The following is a 20,195-nucleotide window of genomic DNA, read 5'->3' as shown; positions in this document are numbered from 1 at the left end:
TTAAAGGGGAACTATCAGCAGGACGAGTCTAACCTGCTGGTAGTCCTTTATAGTTCCCAGGACGCTGAGGAGGAAGGCATGTGTGTTATCTTCCTCCTCTGCGCCAGTCTTGCACTGTTTGTCAGAGTAATCTTTGCTCTGGTAAACTGTTAGGAGCCCTGCTGAGGATGATGCGGCAGTGCTCCTAACAGTGCTCCAGAGCAACTTTTACCCCGACTAACAGTGTGGGACCGACACTGAAGAGAAGGACACATACCTTCCTCCTCAGCATCCCAAGCACTATAGGGGGCTATCAGCAGGTTAGATTTGCCTACCCTGCTGATAGTTCCCCTTTAAATGGTTGTATTCCTGAAAATGTACCAAGGCTGCGGTTTATTATTTTATTTATTTATTTATTTATTTTTTTTAATTATGCTGTGCAATGTATGAATAATCTGACAATGGGGTATTATCCTTACTCACTTTGATAAGATATGTCTCTAGACAGTCTAACAGTCTCAGACAGTATAGGGACCCACCTCTGTTTGGTAACACCCAGATGTCAATTTATTAATACATTTCCAGGAGAGATACCAGGAACGGCACAACAAACATATAGGAATATGTGCTCCAGAATTTTTATTTTAAGAGTCATGTAAGCATTTACTAAAAGTTTGGAGGGCTGATAGGTCCATGGTAATATTTCTATGGAGACATTGGTAACATACACGTGTATGATATGCTGCAGCAGCTAATGTATTTGCTTATCTGTCCTAAAAATTGTTCACTTTAACAGAGTAAAGCCGCAGCAAAGACTGGATCATCAAAATACCAATGGGGGATTATGAAGTCTCTTGGTCTTTCCGATGAAGAGATAGTAAGCTTTTCTGAGGCTGAACACTGGCTTGAATATTTCCCCCCTTTGGCTGTAGAAGATCTCAAGAGCATGGGGTTAAAGGTAAGTTCATTCTGCAGACATACATTGATCTGGTGGAAAGCTCTTGGTGAATGTCAATGGTAAAATAAATAATTGCTATTACAAGGATGTCTGACATATTTCCAGTTAGATTAGGGAGAGTGTTTGGATGGTCAAAGCAACTGTACTGAAGTGCATATATACCTTATATACATATCACATTCTATAATTGTGTATATTTATAGGTTATGAAGTATAATAAGACCTAGGTCATAGCCAGTTTTATGGTATGTTAAAAACAAAAACATGTATTTTTTAAATGATAGTAACACTTGTCCAAATGGTAAGGTAACTTATTCTCTTAATTATTTTTAAGATTTAGATATACATATTATCTAAATTATATATAAATCTGCAGGTAGGGAAAGCCCCCCCCCCCACGCTGAATGTTACCAGAAGGGACCACTGGCCTAAAGTAGTGTCAGTAAGGAAGCACTGCCCTAAACTAATACACTGTAAGGGCCATGTTACAAAGGACGATTTTTGTGTGAAAAATCGTTAAATCGTTCGAATCTAAACAATAATCCTTCTGTGCAGTTGCAGGCAATGATCGAAAAACCGTTAGTGTGACGTTGATTTAGATCTGAACCTAAAATTATTGTAAATCGTTCACTAATTGTTCACTTTAATTCCACATTCGTTCACTCAAGTTCCGTATTTGTTCACTAATCATTCAGTGTAATTAAACATTGTTCATTGTTTTGCTGAGATCAGAAGGAGTAAGCGTTCATAGTAACGATCATAACAAACGACTATCATTCTGTGTAATATGGTGAACGATTTCAGGTTAGCGATAAACAATCTCGTTTGCGAACGTTTATTGTTAGTTGTTAATCGTAAAAAATCGCTCAGTGTAATAGGACCCTAACTCCTTCCATCACTCACATGCTGCTGTCCCATATTTCGGTCTCCATTGTCATCCTCTTTTACTTGACACTTAGTACACTCTGCCCAGTGATTGGCTTAGTAGGCATGAAACATTGTTATAAGGTGGAAGAAGAGGACCACAGTGGGGACCAGAAAACTTGCTAGCTTTTATTTTGACACAGGAAAGCATATAGCAAATATTTATTTTCCCCTGAAAAACATATTTAAAAATTAATGTTTTTTGTTTTGTTGGCAGAAATGTTGAAGATGTTTCCATTATATGATAATCTATTACAAGGATTATGTTGTATTTGCATGAAATAGGATATCCTGTAGATGCAACCTGCATGATGTGAGCGGTCATAATAGTCTACAAGCCCAGACTGTGGAGAACACCAAAGTGCATGTGTGTCTGTGTACACTTGGGGGACATTTATCAAGACTGGTGTATGAGTGCACTAGTCTTAAATAAGGCCCTGTCCTCTTTCTCCCTGGTCGGATTTACTAAGAGGCACACGTCTCTTAGTACAACCGGCTGTCGCCCGGCATTGCGCAAAAGTCTACATCTGCTCTAAAGCAAGCGTAGATTTTTGCCTGGTATACGCCTGTTTCCAGGAGTAAATCTTAATAAATCAGGCACAGGAGGAGGCCATGCCATCTCCCTACCTTGTCGCGCCCGCCTATCGGACGAGCAGGGGATACGGCTGCCATACGCTGTGAAAAATGGTCTCTGCCCCATTTTCGTTGTTTTCTCCAGGGGTGCATGATGATAAACCCCCCTTTTTGTATAGGGGTAATAGGGTGAAAAAAGTATTATTCCTTTATGTAATTCCATAGACTGCAACCCTAAAAAGTGGCATTGTGTAGGACATTGTGTTGTCACCACCACAAGCTGTTCTGGAAGTTCAGGCTTCTGCTGCACAATTTCATGTATTGTTTTAACCATCAATAGTCACCTGCACCTGTTTTGACATTTCCTATTTGACAGTCTAAACTTGGTTCATTTCTAGATTGACTGGCGTCGTTCCTTTATTACCACTGATGTCAATCCGTATTACGATTCCTTTGTAAAATGGCAATTCTTAACCTTGAAAGAGAGGAACAGAATCAAATTTGGCAAAAGGTAAAATTTTCATCATTTATTACAGTGAAATTTCCTGTAATGTGTTAGTAAGTCCATCACGTTGTATAGCGCACCCTGTATTCTAAGGTTTTACAGTCACAGCAGGTTTATGCAAATATAAAAGTTTAAAAGTTTTGTAAACCCTTTTTCAAATAAATAAAATAGAGCTTCAGTGTACCTGTGTAGTTCAAGGAGAACTTTCTTCTCTGATATGTCTGCTTTAAAAGGTGAAAACTTGTGTATGTCACCAGGGCTGTGGAGTCTGTGTCAGAACTAGTTTTGGCTGGAGTCGGAGTTGGAGTCTGAAAATGTACCGACTCCGACTCCAGCTTTTAAAAAAATCTTAGAACAATTTAAAATTGAGTTTTGATATGAATTTTATAAGTTTTGCTCATCAATATATATTATGAGCAACATTCTACACTGGCACTGGCCCTATTAGATAAGGGTGGTCTAGGAAAAGTTGTTGGTCACTATTTGGCAGTTTGTTCCTCATTGTGTTGGGGGAGATCTGTGCTGTTCTCTTCTTGGATGCTGGGTGATTGTATATTAGCGGCAGTGTAATATGAAGATATCCTGTGTAATATAGAGGAGGAGAAGAAGACATAAGTAATATAGCAGTAACATCTGTCCTCTAGTGGTGGTTTTCTTCAGTGTTCTGCTGCAGCTGTGTGTGTGCTATGGCTGCAGCAGGCTGTATGTGTGTACTGTGGCTGCAGCAGGCTGTGTGTGTGTGTGTGCTGTGGCGTGCCCCCACACCCACAGTGACCCCTCTATATCACCATGTATGACTTCTTTTTATCACTATGTGTGACCCCTCTATATCACTATGGCTGACCTCTATATCACAGATATCTGGCATTGTTAGCAGTGTGTCTGTGTGTATGGTGAATATTTAGTTAGAAACATAGAAGATTGTAAGCAGGAAAAGACCATCTGCTCCATCTAGTCTAGTTGGGAGTTGTTCAGGACATGGAGGCTGGAGACTGGCTGCATCCACTGCACACACAGGAGAAGCTGCTTTATATCTTTCCTTATTCACTCATGTAGGACATTAGGGAGAAGCTGCTGAGCCAGTGTGATAAATAACTCCCCTAGTATATGACTGGCCATTTATGAAGGGTCGGGAGTCTGAGTCGGTCCTGATAAAATTCAGGAGTCTGAGTTGGAGTCGGAGCTGCGTCTTACCGACTCCACAGCCCTGTACGTCACACATTTGGCAGAAAGTGTTTTTTTTTTTTTTTCCCCCTAAAAGTATTTTAAGGGTACCTTTACACGTACCGGATTCGCAGCGGATTTCACACGGTAAGTTTGCAGTGAAATCCGCTGCAAATCCATGTAGTGTGAAGTTCTATGTGGTTACATATCCGCAGCGGAATTTTAATTCTGCTGCGGATATGTAACCCGGCCCCTTTAACCGCCCGCAGCTCCTTGCCCGGAGCATACATTACCTGCTTGGTGCCGTGCACTGATTGGCTGATGGGGTGCAGGGAGCTTTACACACAGCCAAGGCGCTGAGCAGGTAATGTATGCTCCGGGCTGGGGCTGTGGGAAGTTAAAGGGGCCGGGTTACATATCCGCAGCAGAGCGAAAATTTCGCTGCGGATATGTAACCACATAGAACTTCACACTACATAGATTCGCAGTGGATTTTGCTGCAAACTCGCAGCGTGAAATCCGCTTCGAATCCGGTACGTGTGAAGGTACCCTTAAAATGAGTTTTGTACTATTTTTTCATTGATTGGTTTCTTCTTATAATTTTCCTTCCTCTCAGGTACACTATCTATTCCCCGCGTGACGGTCAGCCGTGTATGGACCATGACAGACAGACCGGAGAGGTTAGGGTTCTTGCTTCATTTTCTGTAGAGATTTTATGATACACATTTCTTGAATTTTCCACACATTGAGCTTGTTTTGTTTGTGCTTGGCATAGTATTAGTAGTATGTATAGTTTAATATTCCTGTTTTGTCATTTTAGGGTGTGGGGCCACAAGAGTATACACTGATCAAAATGAAGGTCCTGGAACCTTATCCAGTGAAACTGAGGTAGGTCTTTTTTTCCCTTTAATTTTAAGTCCATTTCTTGATGTCCAGTTTTATGAAAAAAAAGCATGTAAGGTTTTTTTTTTTTTTTGCAAATTAGAATACGTTTATAGTTTATTAAAGTGGTACGACCGAGGTTTGCTGAAATGATATGCATACTTTAAAGCTGAGATGGAAGATGCAGTCAGATGGTGATCAATTCCACACACCAGTCAGGATGGCTATTAGGTCTCTATTCTGGAAACATTTTGCAGTTTTTGTTCCTCTCTTTGGAATATATCTGGCTATATTTACAAATAACGTTTTCTTACTGTATTCATTTCTAGTGGTCTGAAAGGAAGAAATGTTTTCCTAGTAGCTGCCACTTTGCGCCCAGAAACCATGTTTGGACAGACCAACTGCTGGCTTCGGCCTGACATGCCGTACATCGCATTTGAGACAGCCAATGGTGACATATTTGTCTGCACTCAAAGGGCAGCCAGGAACATGTCGTACCAAGGTTTCACTAAAGACAATGGTGTTGTACCAGTGGTGAAGGAGCTGATGGGAGAGGTTAGTGTTCTTTTATACTGGTGGTGTGGTTTGAGCCCTCAAAACTGAGAGAGTAGTGTAATGATACCTATAATTTTGTTTATGCAACCTGTATGACTTAAGAGAAATGTTGTGCGATGTCCTGGATACTATACGTCAGTCCCCTGACATCATCTGTCCAAGGAGAGTTCGGTGAAGGGGGCCACTATGTCCATTAGAATCAGTAGGTTCAGACAACCTTCTTTTTTTTTTTTTTTTTTTTTTTTTTTTAAATCTATAGTGTGTGGGGGCGTTGCAGTGTTAGGGACCGTTCACACTGAGTAAAACTGTTGGAAATTTCGAGTGGACCCCTCACCGTGGACGTGTCGATTCTTTGAGCAGAGAGCGGAGGCGCGCAACGCATTACATTGAGGCAAGCAGGATTCTGAGCGGAGTCCGCAGCGGGGGTTCTGCCCGGTGGGAACATACCCTTAAAGTTGTTACATCACAGCGGGGTTGAGCTATCCTTCATAGGTACAGTTCACCTAGGGATGTACATCCACTGAAGAGTTTGCTATAATCTTCTTACAATTTTAGGAAGGATTATGCAAATGTTAGACTCAGCTTGTGAATTAAATGTGTATAAATTCCAGATTATTAGAAGGAAACCCCATCAGTTCTTCAAGTACACCCAGTCTGAATTCGGAGACTTATTAATAAAACAGTCCCGCAGGAAGCATTTGTTGATGCCATGAGCTGTTTGTGCTTTAAATGAACAAGTCTTGTATGCTTACTGCTTTCTGGTTCAAAAGTCTCCCTGTTATAATGCATCTTAATCCCTGACATTTTAGGATCTTCTAGGAGCTGCTTTGTCTGCACCATTGACTTCATACAAAGTGATCTATGCCTTGCCTATGCTCACCATTAAGGAGGATAAAGGTAAGGGGGGAATGGCTCTCCCGGATAGTTTTCAGGATAAAAAAAATGCAAGTTTTTTTTAACATTGTTTTCCTTCTGTGTCACAGGCACCGGGGTGGTGACCAGCGTCCCTTCCGATGCTCCAGATGACATTGCAGCTTTGCGAGACTTGAAGAAAAAACAAGTTAGTATTTTCCTTTTATTAAGATCATTTGGGTCCATTAGTGAAGCACAAACAGGGAAATTAGAGGGACTTGCATGTAGACTCCAGCTCAATGAGCATCAGTTGCTTATCCTATACTCACATATGTAACACCTGAAACCCCTGCTACTGCACAGAGGATCTCAAGGGCTCCCTAGGATTATTGAACATTTGACGCTTTAACGCCGAGGACTCAATTTTCACTATTGCCATCTAATTAATAATACTTCTTGACGTCATATTATAAATATTCTAAAGGGCATGTGACTTTTCTAATACTACATCAATACCAGTTGGGCACAGTCTAGATCCAGATGTTTTGGTTCAGTCATGTTACTTTTCTCCATCGTATCAGTCCTCATCTCTGCTCATGATTCGCAAATGATTTTAAAGGGATACTACTTGGTTCCAGACATATGGACTTGTTACCGTCTTTGTACGCTGCATGGGATTAGACAATGGATATTGTTATTACTATTTTGTGAAAAATGCAGTGTATTTGTGTATATCTTATGCTTTTTATACCAATTGTATATGCAGATCTATGTATGGCGCAATAAATATTTGTTTAAAAAAACCAAAACTGAAACCCCTCCACATGCATAGAAGACCCCACATCATTGACCCTGACACATAGATTTTATTTTACAATCTATATTAAGTAAAGGTAAACCCCTTCTGTAGCTTGTCTTGTTTAAGGTGGGTTGGTTTCTCCATGCATTCCCTATATTCAGGATCATAGGCCAACCTAGTTCTTGCACATATCATCAGCAGTTCCATTGCCTAAGGGTTGTGGACAGTCATTGCAGTCAGTATTGGTGTACTGAGAGGAATGTATCATTCTGGAACTTCAGTTTCCTGGAGTACACAAGTTTCTGAATTGTGAGTAAGACCCACCTTGTGCAAAAAGTGTGCAACTCCTTTGTGTCACCCATGGCACTTACTTTGGGAAAAGCGGATGGCTTTAGTAGATTTACTATAATTCATTTAAGAATATTAAATGTAAATTATAGCATGTAGTGTGCTCCACCTGGTATAAATTGTATTGTGTGGCCCATGGACAGTTACAGATGCTCAGAACAGTATCACCTAAGATATTATAAGCATATCTTTTCATCAGATCCAGCATATAAAAACACTGACAGTCAAAATCAAGATGGCCTTGTAATTCTACTCCACTTTATTTTTCTTCTGCAGGCACTGAGAGCGAAGTATGGGATTAAAGATGACATGGTTTTGCCCTTTGAACCTGTAAGTATATGTCCTGTGAATAGGTGTACATTTTTATTACAATGTATTATGTTCTGCATGCTAGTACTCAAGTTTTTTTTTTTCTTTTTCTGTTTAGTCTTGAGGCGTTATTATGTCAAGTCTGCTTAGCTTAGTCCAGGTAGAGAGAACCTTGGCTCTCCAGCTGTTGCAAAACTACAACTACCATCATGCCTGGACAGCCAAAGCTTTAGCTCTCATGATGAAAGTTGTAGTTTTGCAGCAGCTGGAGAGCCAAGGTTCCCTACCCCTGGTTAGTCTGTACGTGTTCATTCACAGCCTAATGGGAATACAACATGTGCAATCTTAACAGTTCCTTTTAGATAGTGACCATTGGTATTTTATAGTAAACCTTTTTCCCTTTAGGTACCCATCATCGACATCCCTGGCTTTGGTAATCTCTCTGCTCCCTTGGTCTGTGATGAGCTGAAAATCCAAAGCCAGAATGACCGGGAAAAGTTAGCGGAAGCAAAAGAAAAAGTTTACTTGAAAGGATTCTATGAGGGGGTATGTATTGTTACAGTGAGGGAGTACATTGTACATTGATTAGGGTTCTGTTTATTATTATTTATAGAATATATGTCTGTCCCTGATGAAATATTACTGTAGTGATGGGTTGGGTAGGGCTCGTAAAAAACCCTGGCAAGCTTTTCTGACCTACCTTTCCTTTGCTCCCCAGGTAATGTTAGTTCCTGGATATGAAGGCAAGAAAGTACAAGATGTCAAAAAGACCATCCAGAAAAAGATGATTGATGATGTATGTTTTTCAATGATGTGTGTTTTATTTTATTTTTATTTACTCAATCTGCTTACTGGTTTGCTGATAATCAATACGTGTAATAGAGCCTAAAACCTGGAAACTCTTACCAATAGATTGTTAATGCTGTATATCCTCCATCCTTTATAGAATGAAGCTGTCATATACATGGAGCCGGAGAAACAGGTTATGTCCCGTTCAGCTGATGAATGCGTTGTTGCCCTATGTGACCAATGGTGAGTATTCTTTTCACTGATTTTTCCAGCTTCACAATTGAGTTAAGTGATATATTCCTATTGTCTTTCCTTTTCATTTTGTACTTACCAGTAATGCTGTTGTAAGAGTGCAGCCGAGGCCTTTAAAGTGTTAAATATTTTAACACCAGGCTGAAATTATGTGGTGTATTTTGCCTAGGTACCTGGATTACGGGGAAGACAACTGGAAGAAACAGACTTCAGAATGCTTGAAGAACTTGGAAACGTAAGCGTGCTTTTATGTAACCACTTGGGAAATTACATATAATATTCACTTTTCTATCTCTGTTACAGTATCAAGTGAATACAGAATTAATATTTTACCCATCTCTAAAAGGGCTGCATATATAGGTAATACATTAGTTTTCTTTTGCTTAAAGGTTCTGTGAAGAGACTCGAAGGAACTTTGAAGCCACTTTTGGCTGGCTGCAAGAACATGCCTGCTCCAGGACATATGGATTGGGTGAGTCTGACCACATCTTCCCCTGTGCTAATGCACTGGATTTATCAAGAGGTGCATGTATCTTGATAGATCCAGATGCTTCAAGGTTACCAGTGCTGGAACCTCAGAAGTCGTCGCTAGCTGAGAAAACAAATGGTTTTATGGTGCAGGACATCTCCCGCCTCCCAATGTGCTCACCTGTGAATGCAGTTTACCTATATCTCCATAAGAGTGAGATGCAATTGGTTTTTAATCTGTAGTACATTCCAGTGTTGTATTCAAAATGCTACAGACGGAGAATGACATCTCACAGAATCTCTTGTTACAAGTGGATTTTGCTGTGGATTCATTGATAAACTTCACTTGTGACATTAAATGTGGTAAAAATTGTGTGCCAGTATGAACATAAAAATCTTTGTCTAGAAATACGTCCTCCTCATGTAAAACCCACAGATTTTCGATCATGTTTGAATTTGTCTTAAAATTGGCCATGCAATACATCTGTCAAACATTTAACTGATAGCTAAATCTTTATGTATTCTGCCAGACACTTCTATTGCCAGCTTAATTTCCTGAGAACAAAAAGATTGGCATTTTAAAATCCAGCATGCCCAACCATTTTCTTCTGCTATACACGTCTTGGTCTGTTTCACTGTGTATGGCAGCAACATAGCAAACAGCGATTCCATTTGTTAGATTTGCTCAGTTCATTATTCAAGTAAAAAGCTACTTTTATTTCAGCGCATGGTGTCAAAGGTACAGGGCTTAGAGCAGGGGTACTCAACAACTTTTAGTGAAGGTCCACTTACCGGGGTCTATTGTCAGGAGAAGGTCCGAGCTGAACATCATAAGTAAACATGTTGCGCTCCCCCAGTAGTATATAGCCCCCCTGTGCGCTCCGCCAGTAGTATATAGCCCCCCCTGTGCGCTCCCCCAGTAGTATATAGCCCCCCCCGTGTGCTCCCCTAGTAATATATAGACCCCCTGTGCGCTCCCCCAGTATTATATACACCCACTGTGTGCTCCACCTCCCATATAGCCCCCATGCGCTCCCCCAGTAGGATATAGACCCCTGCTTTGTGCCACCCAGTAGTATATAGCCCCCCGCTGTGTGCGCCTCCCCCAGTAGTATATAGACCCCCTCTTTGTGCTCACCTGGGTTCGGGCATCTCATCTTCTCTTCCCCTCTTGTGGCCGCACTGTAGCGTTCACAAGAGGCCGCTCTCCCCTTGTCCTGGCGTCTGCGCTCGAGTGACGTCACTCGAGCGCCGAAACCAGAGAAAGGACAGAGTGGCCTCTTGTGACCACGGCGGCCACAAGAATGACTGACAGGGAGGGAGCCAATGACTCCCTCTCTGCCAGATCTGCTCTTACACGGTAACTATGAGCGCTCGTTATGAGCGCTCATAGTTACTGTGCAGAAGGGAACAGCGCAGCTCAGTATACAGGTATACTGAGCTGCAGTAGGGGTCCGGACAGCTGCCCTCTGCAGTCCGCCAGTTGAGGACCCCTGGCCTATAGCATCAGCCTTACAAAGATTAACATCCAGCCCTGGGGGCCTGCCAATAAAGAAGAAATGCCGGGAGAGAGGCGCTGCAGGCCCTGCCCCTTTGACACCACAGCACTGGAAAAAAGTTTGTGTTTTTTTATTTTTAACCCGAATACTGGCACCAGGAGACAATGGAAGCCCCAGGACCAGCCATGGATTGAGAAAAGCTAGCTAATGGTAAAGGGGGTTTGGGGGGTGTCCGGCGATACATTTGCTTTCCACATGTGCTTAAATACAACCCAACCAACAGGCATTTATAATGTTTCTAGTGACATGATTGTGAATATAGCTCTTGGATCTATAAAACAGGCTGCAATTAAGAATTGGTGTAAAATAATGTAATTTATGTACAAAGTGTTTATTACAGCACTGTTAGATGTATGTATGTAATTCTGTCTTTTCTTTTTCATTGTAGGTTCTCGCTTGCCTTGGGATGAGCAATGGTTAATTGAATCTCTATCTGACTCTACAATTTACATGGCCTACTACACCGTTTGTCACCTTCTGCAGGGGAATGACCTTAGTGGAAAAGGAGACTCTCCTATTGGTATCAGGTAAAATAATCTTGGTTTATATTCCAGAGTTAAATGCTATGTAAGGAAGAACAAAAAGAGCAGAATCAGTACACACAAGTGTACCAATAAGGATAAATAATAAATTTACACGGCTAACTTATTCAGCTGTAAGGGAAAGAACCACCTAGTGTTCTAAACCCCCTCCAAGATCACAGATCAACACCACCAGGTAAAAGCCACAGGTATTGTCATTCATTCGTTTATTTAAGCAGTATGTTCACTATGGAAACATGTTTCGGTGGTATCGCTGCCCACCTTTTATCATGTCTTCCAGTGTAAATGCAAACCATATATGTATGTGAATATATAAAAATATATAATATATATATATATATATATATATATATATAATGTGTGTGTGTGTGTGCATATATAATATATTTTGCATGTCAAGACATACTTACACCGGCATTCTCATCCCCTCGGTGATGCAGTAGTTCTGGTTCCATCCAGACCAGAAGTAACATATCGAGACACTTGCCAGCAGTGGACCGTCTTTATCAACAAGTACAATATAAAAACCAATGGGCTACATAAAAATCTGCTATATAGCAAATTAGGACGATCCATAAATAACATGATAAAAATATTCTATAACAAAACTATATAAAATACACGACGTCTGCATATTATATTTATTATACTTGAGCTAAATACATTAATAAAATACAAACAATACAATATTACTTTATAAGTACATAATAATAATAATAACCATTAGTTGCAAGTGATTCTCTTTTTATACAAAGGCCAGAGCAACTAACCAAGGAAGTGTGGGACTATATCTTCTTCAAGAAGGCACCATTTCCAAAAACATCCATCCCTAAGGAGAAGCTGGACAAATTAAAGAAGGAGTTTGAGTTTTGGTATCCAGTTGATCTCAGGGCGTCTGGCAAAGATCTTGTCCCAAATCACTTATCATATTACCTATACAACCATGTGGCTATGTGGCCTGAAGATAGGTGAGTCAATGACATGATTTAGAGGAGATGTTCTGATTAATTTGGATTTTTTTTTAAACTTTTGCTTCAATGTAAGATTCCTTTAACATTATATTGAGTTTATGGTTATTAAAAGTTATGGTTATTTCTAGGACTTGTTAGCCTAACCGCCAGCTATGATATCTATATGTGATTGCAGCAGTCTGATACCTGGAAACTACAGCAATCAGCATTTTTCAAGACCTGCGGTGCCTGTAATACGCGGTGAACTGAGCTGGAAGTAGACACCCTTTGAATGGTGCATTAACTGTGCTACTGTAGGTTACTGCAGCTCATTCTCATTCACCTCAGTGAGAGTTAAGCATGGCCAATACAAAATATGTGGCACTGTCTGCTTGCAGCTTTCCTCACCACAGCTTTGGCACACAGCTGATCGGTAGGAGTGGTAGGTGTTGGACCTTGACCGATCAGATATTGATGTCTTTTCATAAAAAGACTAAATAAGGGGTTGAGGAAATGGGGAAATGCACTATTCATTGCTAGTTTTAGTGATGGTGAAGTGTTGTTGAAAGCTTTAAAGGGTTATTCCCATCTGTGACATTTATGGCATATCCACAGGACCCGCACCTTTCTTTAGATTAAAGGGGCCATTTACACGTCTGTAATATACGGTCTGTGCACGTACTGTATACGGACAAGACCTTGTAACTCCTGACATTATTATTTATTCTGATGCCGAGAGCTCCAAAACTATTTGAATATTCACGCTACTGTACTGATACACTGTGTCAGAACAGTAATGCAAGATTTCACGTTATTTTGTTGCCCCAATCCCCTTCACTTTATGTGCGGTTATGATGACTGGAGTTCCATGGTCTGGTCCACAGTTTACAGTCCGTGCATGGACCGCATGTTATGGACGCGTGTATGCCCTCCTAGGGTATCCCTGTCGCCCTCTTACCTTCTTGCTGGAGAAGTTGCATAAGCAGCTCCAGGAATTACATAAACAGTGTAGCTTGTGCTGCAGGGTTATAATACATTCACCTGGAAGGATATCGGCCAGAAGGCTTTTTTATTTTTGCCTTTCTGTAGATCAGCTGCAGCTCCTGTCACTTCCCACAGATAGTCATAGGATGCCAAAATGATCTTGTATGTGAACTGGATGTTAAACACTTTACTTTATCGCTCTGTTTTTACATTAGTGGAAAATGGCCGGTGGCTGTCAGGGCAAATGGACACTTGCTGCTGAACTCAGAAAAGGTATGGTGCTATATCACTTCTGTTAGCTGTCACATGTAGCTCTTGGGGTGGAAGGTTTGATATATCTGATGTCACTTTTATTTCTGTGTTTTTACTCAGATGTCCAAGTCAACAGGAAACTTCCTTACGCTAAGGGAGGCTATTGACAAATTCTCGGCAGATGGTTAGTGTGATTTAACCCTTTATAATAAAGGTTTGGCGTTTCCTTATAAAGATGTCCACCTCTTTTAATGTCAAATGTTCTTTTATATTAGGGATGCGACTTGCTCTCGCTGATGCTGGTGATACTGTGGAAGATGCCAACTTTGTAGAAGCCATGGCTGATGCAGGCATTCTTCGTTTGTATACCTGGGTTGAATGGGTTAAAGAAATGCTGGCCAATTTTGAGAGCCTGAGAAGTGGCTCCAACCATACATATAATGACCGGGTATTTGAAAGGTGCATTTTATCATTTTCTACTTTTCACTTTTTTAATCATTATCATAAAAAACGTAATCTGTATTAATTCAAGAAAACAAGTAATGTTGGTCACTACAGGCTTTGTATATAGAGCTGCGCTACCCAGAGGCTCAACCATTAGACACAGGGAAAATTGGAGTGGGTACGGTCACTAAAAATAACTTTTGACATGCCATAAGTTATTGATCATAGTGGGTCTCACTGCTGAGACACGCTCTGACCTGAAGATATAGCTGGGTAGAGAGTGTGGCACAACTATTGTCTCCCCAGCCGCTCATTTCATCAGTTTTTTTTTCTTAGACTTACACTGAGAATATTGACGGACTGTGTGGCCAGCTGGGGAGTGCATCACACTGCTGCGATCTCTCCCCATCTATATCAGCAGTGAGACCTGCTATGATCAATGAATTATGAGTTAAAAAAAAGCAAAAATTGGCAGCACCCCTATGCCTCTGTTCACACTGTAGGTTGCACGCTGCATGTGGCAAACAAAAAGTGCAACAGCAACCTACAGGTGCAAGTACTTACTGTACATACTCCCACCAGCGTACACACGATAAAAACCTGCTCTATTGATGTAAAAAAAATGAGGATCTTAGCACACTATTTGATCAGAGTGTACCATGTCACCACGTTAAGGTGTCCTCAGAGACATGGTCCTCTTCTAGCATTTTCACACTAGCAATGGCCACTCATGGGCTAACAATAAGCCTACAACTGGGCAAATAATCTCTGTTTATAGCACCCACAGGAGATTATTTGGATCCCATCTGCCCACTTGTAGGCTTGTTCCGCCCAGTAGAGGCCATTGCTAGTGTGAGAATGCTGGACTAGGACCATGTCTCTGAGGACACCTTAAAGTAGTGACATGGTACACTCTGTTTGATCAAATGGTTTGCTAAGATCCTCATTTTTTATATCTATAGAGCAGGTGTGGTAAATACATGCATCTGTAGGTTGCTGTTGTATTCTTTGGTTTTTTTCAATAACATGACTTGTCAAAATTGACATTTAGTGACAGGTACACAACATCTGATTTTGGGAAATGTTCAAGTTTATACATCAGTGTTTCTTATCAGCAATAAACAAACTTTTTAATGCTATTTTCTAATATTGCAACTACTATTTTATTGTGCTGTATTCATCATATACCTTTGTAACTAAACTGGACCACTTCTTTTCAGTGAGATGAATGCTGGAATCCTGAAAACTGAACAGAATTATGAGAAAATGATGTTCAAAGAAGCTTTAAAAAGTGGATTCTTTGAGTTCCAGGTGAGATTTTCTAATGTCTTTGGATGTGCACAAGATTTACAGTGCTTCAACCTGTAAGCAGCTTACTTACTTTTTGCTGGTACTACGCATATATACTACCAGCAGTATACATTATTGATTAGATCTATCTATACACATATATGTCCATACGTGTCTTCAGGTTTTAGGCAGTGACCTCATAACACAGGACCAGTCAGAAACACTGTAGCTGTATTTCACAATGTAATTTTTTTAGGATCTGTACCCTTACAGTTGTGGGGCACCATAATGTCCATATGTGCTCTAAACAACAAAATATGATGTAAACTATATTACCGCGTTCTACTTACTGTTGTTTTTCAGGCCGCAAAAGATAAATACAGAGAGCTCGCAATTGAAGGCATGCACCAAGCCTTGGTGTTCCGCTTTATTGAAACCCAGACGCTATTGCTGGCTCCTATCTGTCCACACTTGTGTGAATACATATGGTCACTACTAGGAAAGGTATGTCTATGAGTCCTTAGCACAGTTCTCCTATCATGCTGCTATGACAAGTAATTCCTGAACCAGAAGCCTTTCCGCAGATACTCTGTCTATCTAGAATATATATATATATATATATATATATATATATATATATATATATATATATATATATAATATATATATTAGAGAGATAGATAGTAATTTTCCTCAATTCTCCATCGAGAGAGAGTTTTTTTGTGCTGAGAAACATACTTTTCTTTCTGTATAAAGTGTTTTTCTCCCTTCAAGAGTGCTTCCTGCTTAGTTTATTGGAAATGTAAACCAGGATTGCTCTGGGATTTTAAGATGCTTTCATAAGGCTTTGCTTTAAATTGTTGCAAATGCCTGCAATTTCAGTCTGAACAGGAGATAGTGCCGTTCTGTCGCTTACATTTGTTGACACAATGGCGCTGAAGTATGTGCCTACTATTTTTAGCATTGAAAAAATATCATTTGTATTGCTGGTGCACATACTGCGTAGTATTCTATAAATTAAAGTGGAGTTGCATTCATTTAACAAATATATATATTTCAATTGTAAAAGGAGTCTACATTACACCGCACACTTTATTATTGTGCAATTCTGTGAAGATAAAGTGTAACTTAAAAAAAAAAAATTGCACAAACATGAGAAAAATTTTGACTGATTGGCATCTTAAACTAGAAGAAATGTAGCTGTGTGCTTCTGACTCCATAGACTTACAATGGAGACGAGACAAAAAAAAAAAGAGACTAGGGAGTGAAGCACACAGCTGTGTGCTTCTCCTGGCTCTATCTATCAGTTGCACAAAACTTTTGACATGCTTATGTGACATATCTAATCTTTTAAAGTAACAGAGACCTTATTTCTTTAGGTAAGTAAATACAAGTTGTAATAACACCACCCTTGTCCATAGATAGGTATTGCAGTTAATCTCTGTTCATTTTAATAAAAGGACAACCTCTTTCTGTATATCCCATGGTGGCATTGGATTGCTCTAGCAGATAACAGCAGAACTACAGGACATTAAAGGAGTTATCACGAGATTAAAATTTGTTCCTCATCCACAGGATAGGAGTTATCTAGAGGAACTGTGGGGGTCAAATGTCCCTCAAGTGATTGTAATGGCAGCATACATGCTTGACCACCCGTTCATTCGTTCTCTATAGAAGTTCAAATGTTGCTGAGTTCTGAACTTTATGTTCAGGGGTCACTTTTTTTCCCTCTCATTATGCCTGGAATTATTACTGGTCATTTCTATGGTTTGCAGGTAAAAAAAAATATTCTTATATATCATACTTTATTCTCTACAGTCAGGTTCCCTTATGCATTCCAGCTGGCCAGTTGCCGGTCCAACAGATGAGGTCCTCATCCGCTCCTCACAGTACCTGACAGAAACTGCACATGACCTTCGGCTACGACTTAAGAATTACATGGCTCCAGCCAAGGGGAAGGTAAAAGATGGCTGTATGCCCCTTGTTGGAATATGACTGTTTGTGCAGATGTTATAGACATATAATTGGATCATACCTACCTTTTTGTGTGCATTTTATCTGATAGAAATGCAGATGATGCTTTTTGTGGAAACTAAAAAGCTCCCATACCCTGATATTCATTCTTCTTTTAGAAAGGGGACAAGTTACCACCCCAGAAGCCATCACATTGCACCATCTATGTGGCAAAGACATATCCACCTTGGCAACACATTACCTTATCAACACTGCGCAGGCATTATGAGGTAAACCCTATAATCAACCGGTATAAATAGCTGGGGAGATGCAAACTAGGAGGTGGATATTTTGGTTTTGGCAAGAAAGGATTGGGGGAAAGATTCAGCTGTCAATACTGAATGAGTAAAGATGGACACAGACTTTCTTTTACAACGTTAAGTCCAGCAAAATTTTTTATTAAAGTATTGTATTGCCCCCCCAAAGTTATTCAAATCACCAATATACTCTTATTATGGGAAATGCTTATAGGTAAATGCTTATAAAGTGCTTTTTTTTCCCCTGCACTTGTAACTGCATCAAGGCTTCACTTCCTGGATAAAATGGTGATGTCACGACCCGACTCCCAGAGCTGTGCGGGCTGAGGCTGCTGGAGAGGATGATGGCAGAGGGATGCTCAGTGTCCCTCCAGTGCCCTGTGTCCTTCAGTGTCCCCCTGCCATCATCCTTTCCAGTAGCCACAGCCCACACAGCTCTGGGAGTCAGGTTGTGACATCACCATTTTATCCAGGAAGTGAAGCCTTGATGCAGTAGTAAGTGCTGGAAAAAAGCCCTTTATGTGCATTTCCCATGATAAGTGTATTTTGGTTGTTTGTATAACTTTTGCTGGGGCAATACAATACTTTAATAAAAATTTTGCTGGACTTCTCCTTTAAATGATTTTAAAGGGGTTATCCAGTGCTACAAAAACATGGCCACTTTGTTTTAGAGACAGCACCACTCTTGTCTCCAGTTAAGGTGTGGTTTGCAATTATGCTCCATTCACTTAAATGGAACTGAATTAGAACACTTTACCCAAACTGGAGACAAAAGTCCTATAAACTAAGAAAACAACAAAAAGCAGAAAGGCAAAGTTGTGCAGGAACATAATAAACAAAGCATGCTTACCTATCCTCCTGCCTTGTTCTAGCGATCTGTGGAGGTTTGAATACCCAGACCCCGCCAGATCAAAATGCTTCACATGCATGTCAGAAGTTGTTTTTTTGTTTTGTTTTTATAAATAGCACTGCTTTCCTTGGTAATGGACTGGATCCTATTGTTTAAACATTATATGTAGCTCTTGGATATAACATTCATATCAAGGTCTGATTAAGTTTTCAGTTGACTGCCTTATTATTGGGCTCGCACAGTCAAGTTTATTTTGTCCTATTTTTTTTGTCTATGGTCACCTTTAGTTATACTCCTTTATGGAGGAGGAGGGCAAAACATACTCAGTAGTAGGACATGTGAGCTGTTTTCCCCCAATAATGTTCCTTTGGTTTGTTCAGAGATGGCAGGAAACACTCTACTGTTTGGTGGGAGCATTCAGATAACAATCCCTAGTCAACGATGTCACTTTAGACTTACATTATTTTATATTATCAGTTGTGCTAGTTTATTTGATGTTGTGTTCTTCATTAGGCAAATGGTGGCCAATTACCAGATAATAAAATCATAGCAACTGAACTGAATGGTGTACCTGAGCTGAAGAAATACATGAAGCGAGTCATGCCGTTTGTTGCTATGATCAAAGTAAGTTGACCTAATCTGTTCATGATTTGTTTTATCTCAGCTTATTTTGTGTGTGTGTGTTAAGGGGGGGGGGGGGCATAGATCAGATATTCATTTTTTAGGAGGGAGATCTAAGGGTCCTTCTAGACCTCCCTCTAGACCTCTAGGCAGACTCACGCCCAATAGGATCCCTGATGTGGCAGATTTGAATTTGTCTTATGTGAACAATTGCTGGTCATATGTTGGCAGGACATCTGCTGTTTGCACGGAAGATGTGTGGCCAGTTAACAAAGATTTTAAGGCCCACACGATCCTGTCCTGTGACGAGCGATCTAGCATTTACTTATGCATCAGCTGATGCCGATTGGTCTTTTACATAGAGCAGTAGTTGGTCTGTTTGATTATTGTCCTGTGTAAAATGCACTATAACACTATTATAAAACCTGCTTCTGGCTGTCAACATTTGTATTGCCCCTACATCATGTCCTTTCTAGGCAATTTACGACTGCCAGCTCTTGTGTGTGTGTGTGTGTGTGTGTGTATATATTAAACTTTTATTTTTGGGTGGTACTCAACTGCTACTTAATACACTAAGCTTAGTGGTCGCTCCCTATCGCTCTGTGTGTTTTGTGTGTTTTTTTTTCTTTATGTTGATTTTTTTTGGAAAATCAATATATTTTCTTTCTTACGATAGGAAAACCTAGAGAAGAAAGGGCCTCGTATTCTGGACCTTGAGCTGGAATTTGATGAGCGAACTGTTCTTCTGGAAAACCTTGTGTATCTCACCAACTCCCTTGATGTTAGTACTTTTCATCCCTCTTCTCCTCTGTTAGTCCTGGTTTTTGGTAAATCATTGCCATGATACTCACTTCAGGATGAAACCACGGTCTACTAAAGTCTGTGTTCCTAAACATTAAGATGTTGACAGAATCATGCAGCGCTGATTGTAAATGGTCTTTACTAAAGATGAAAGGATTAGAGGTTAATTCTGTCTTATTTTTCCTTCTGCTAAGAGCTTGTAAATTTTAATTGAGTAATCCGTCCATGTAATTGTGTATGCTCTGTCCCCGTGCACCATGTTCTTTTATTATCTT

General features: G+C 40.2%; 1 protein-coding gene across 1 annotated transcript in view; it reads left to right on the top strand.

Annotated features, from left to right (window-relative positions):
- The window catches only part of LARS1 (leucyl-tRNA synthetase 1), a 35,211-nt gene that overhangs the window by 5,847 nt on the left and 9,169 nt on the right, over window positions 1–20,195 (top strand). Inside the window, exons 6-29 of the mRNA XM_069954814.1 lie at window positions 776–937; window positions 2,833–2,945; window positions 4,720–4,783; window positions 4,924–4,991; window positions 5,315–5,540; window positions 6,350–6,437; window positions 6,524–6,600; window positions 7,816–7,869; window positions 8,254–8,394; window positions 8,567–8,644; window positions 8,795–8,880; window positions 9,059–9,124; window positions 9,279–9,361; window positions 11,305–11,443; window positions 12,214–12,426; window positions 13,608–13,665; window positions 13,765–13,828; window positions 13,920–14,103; window positions 15,309–15,399; window positions 15,742–15,882; window positions 17,197–17,337; window positions 17,511–17,621; window positions 19,012–19,122; window positions 19,796–19,900. Of these exons, the coding sequence (XP_069810915.1) occupies window positions 776–937; window positions 2,833–2,945; window positions 4,720–4,783; window positions 4,924–4,991; window positions 5,315–5,540; window positions 6,350–6,437; window positions 6,524–6,600; window positions 7,816–7,869; window positions 8,254–8,394; window positions 8,567–8,644; window positions 8,795–8,880; window positions 9,059–9,124; window positions 9,279–9,361; window positions 11,305–11,443; window positions 12,214–12,426; window positions 13,608–13,665; window positions 13,765–13,828; window positions 13,920–14,103; window positions 15,309–15,399; window positions 15,742–15,882; window positions 17,197–17,337; window positions 17,511–17,621; window positions 19,012–19,122; window positions 19,796–19,900 (2,664 nt within the window). The remainder of the gene's footprint in view (window positions 1–775; window positions 938–2,832; window positions 2,946–4,719; window positions 4,784–4,923; window positions 4,992–5,314; window positions 5,541–6,349; window positions 6,438–6,523; window positions 6,601–7,815; window positions 7,870–8,253; window positions 8,395–8,566; window positions 8,645–8,794; window positions 8,881–9,058; window positions 9,125–9,278; window positions 9,362–11,304; window positions 11,444–12,213; window positions 12,427–13,607; window positions 13,666–13,764; window positions 13,829–13,919; window positions 14,104–15,308; window positions 15,400–15,741; window positions 15,883–17,196; window positions 17,338–17,510; window positions 17,622–19,011; window positions 19,123–19,795; window positions 19,901–20,195) is intronic.

Source organism: Dendropsophus ebraccatus, chromosome 1 (assembly GCF_027789765.1).
Source record: "Dendropsophus ebraccatus isolate aDenEbr1 chromosome 1, aDenEbr1.pat, whole genome shotgun sequence".
Lineage (NCBI taxonomy): Eukaryota > Metazoa > Chordata > Amphibia > Anura > Hylidae > Dendropsophus > Dendropsophus ebraccatus.
The sequence above is the reverse complement of the archived record's forward strand: the minus strand, read 5'-3'. Positions and strand labels throughout refer to the sequence as shown.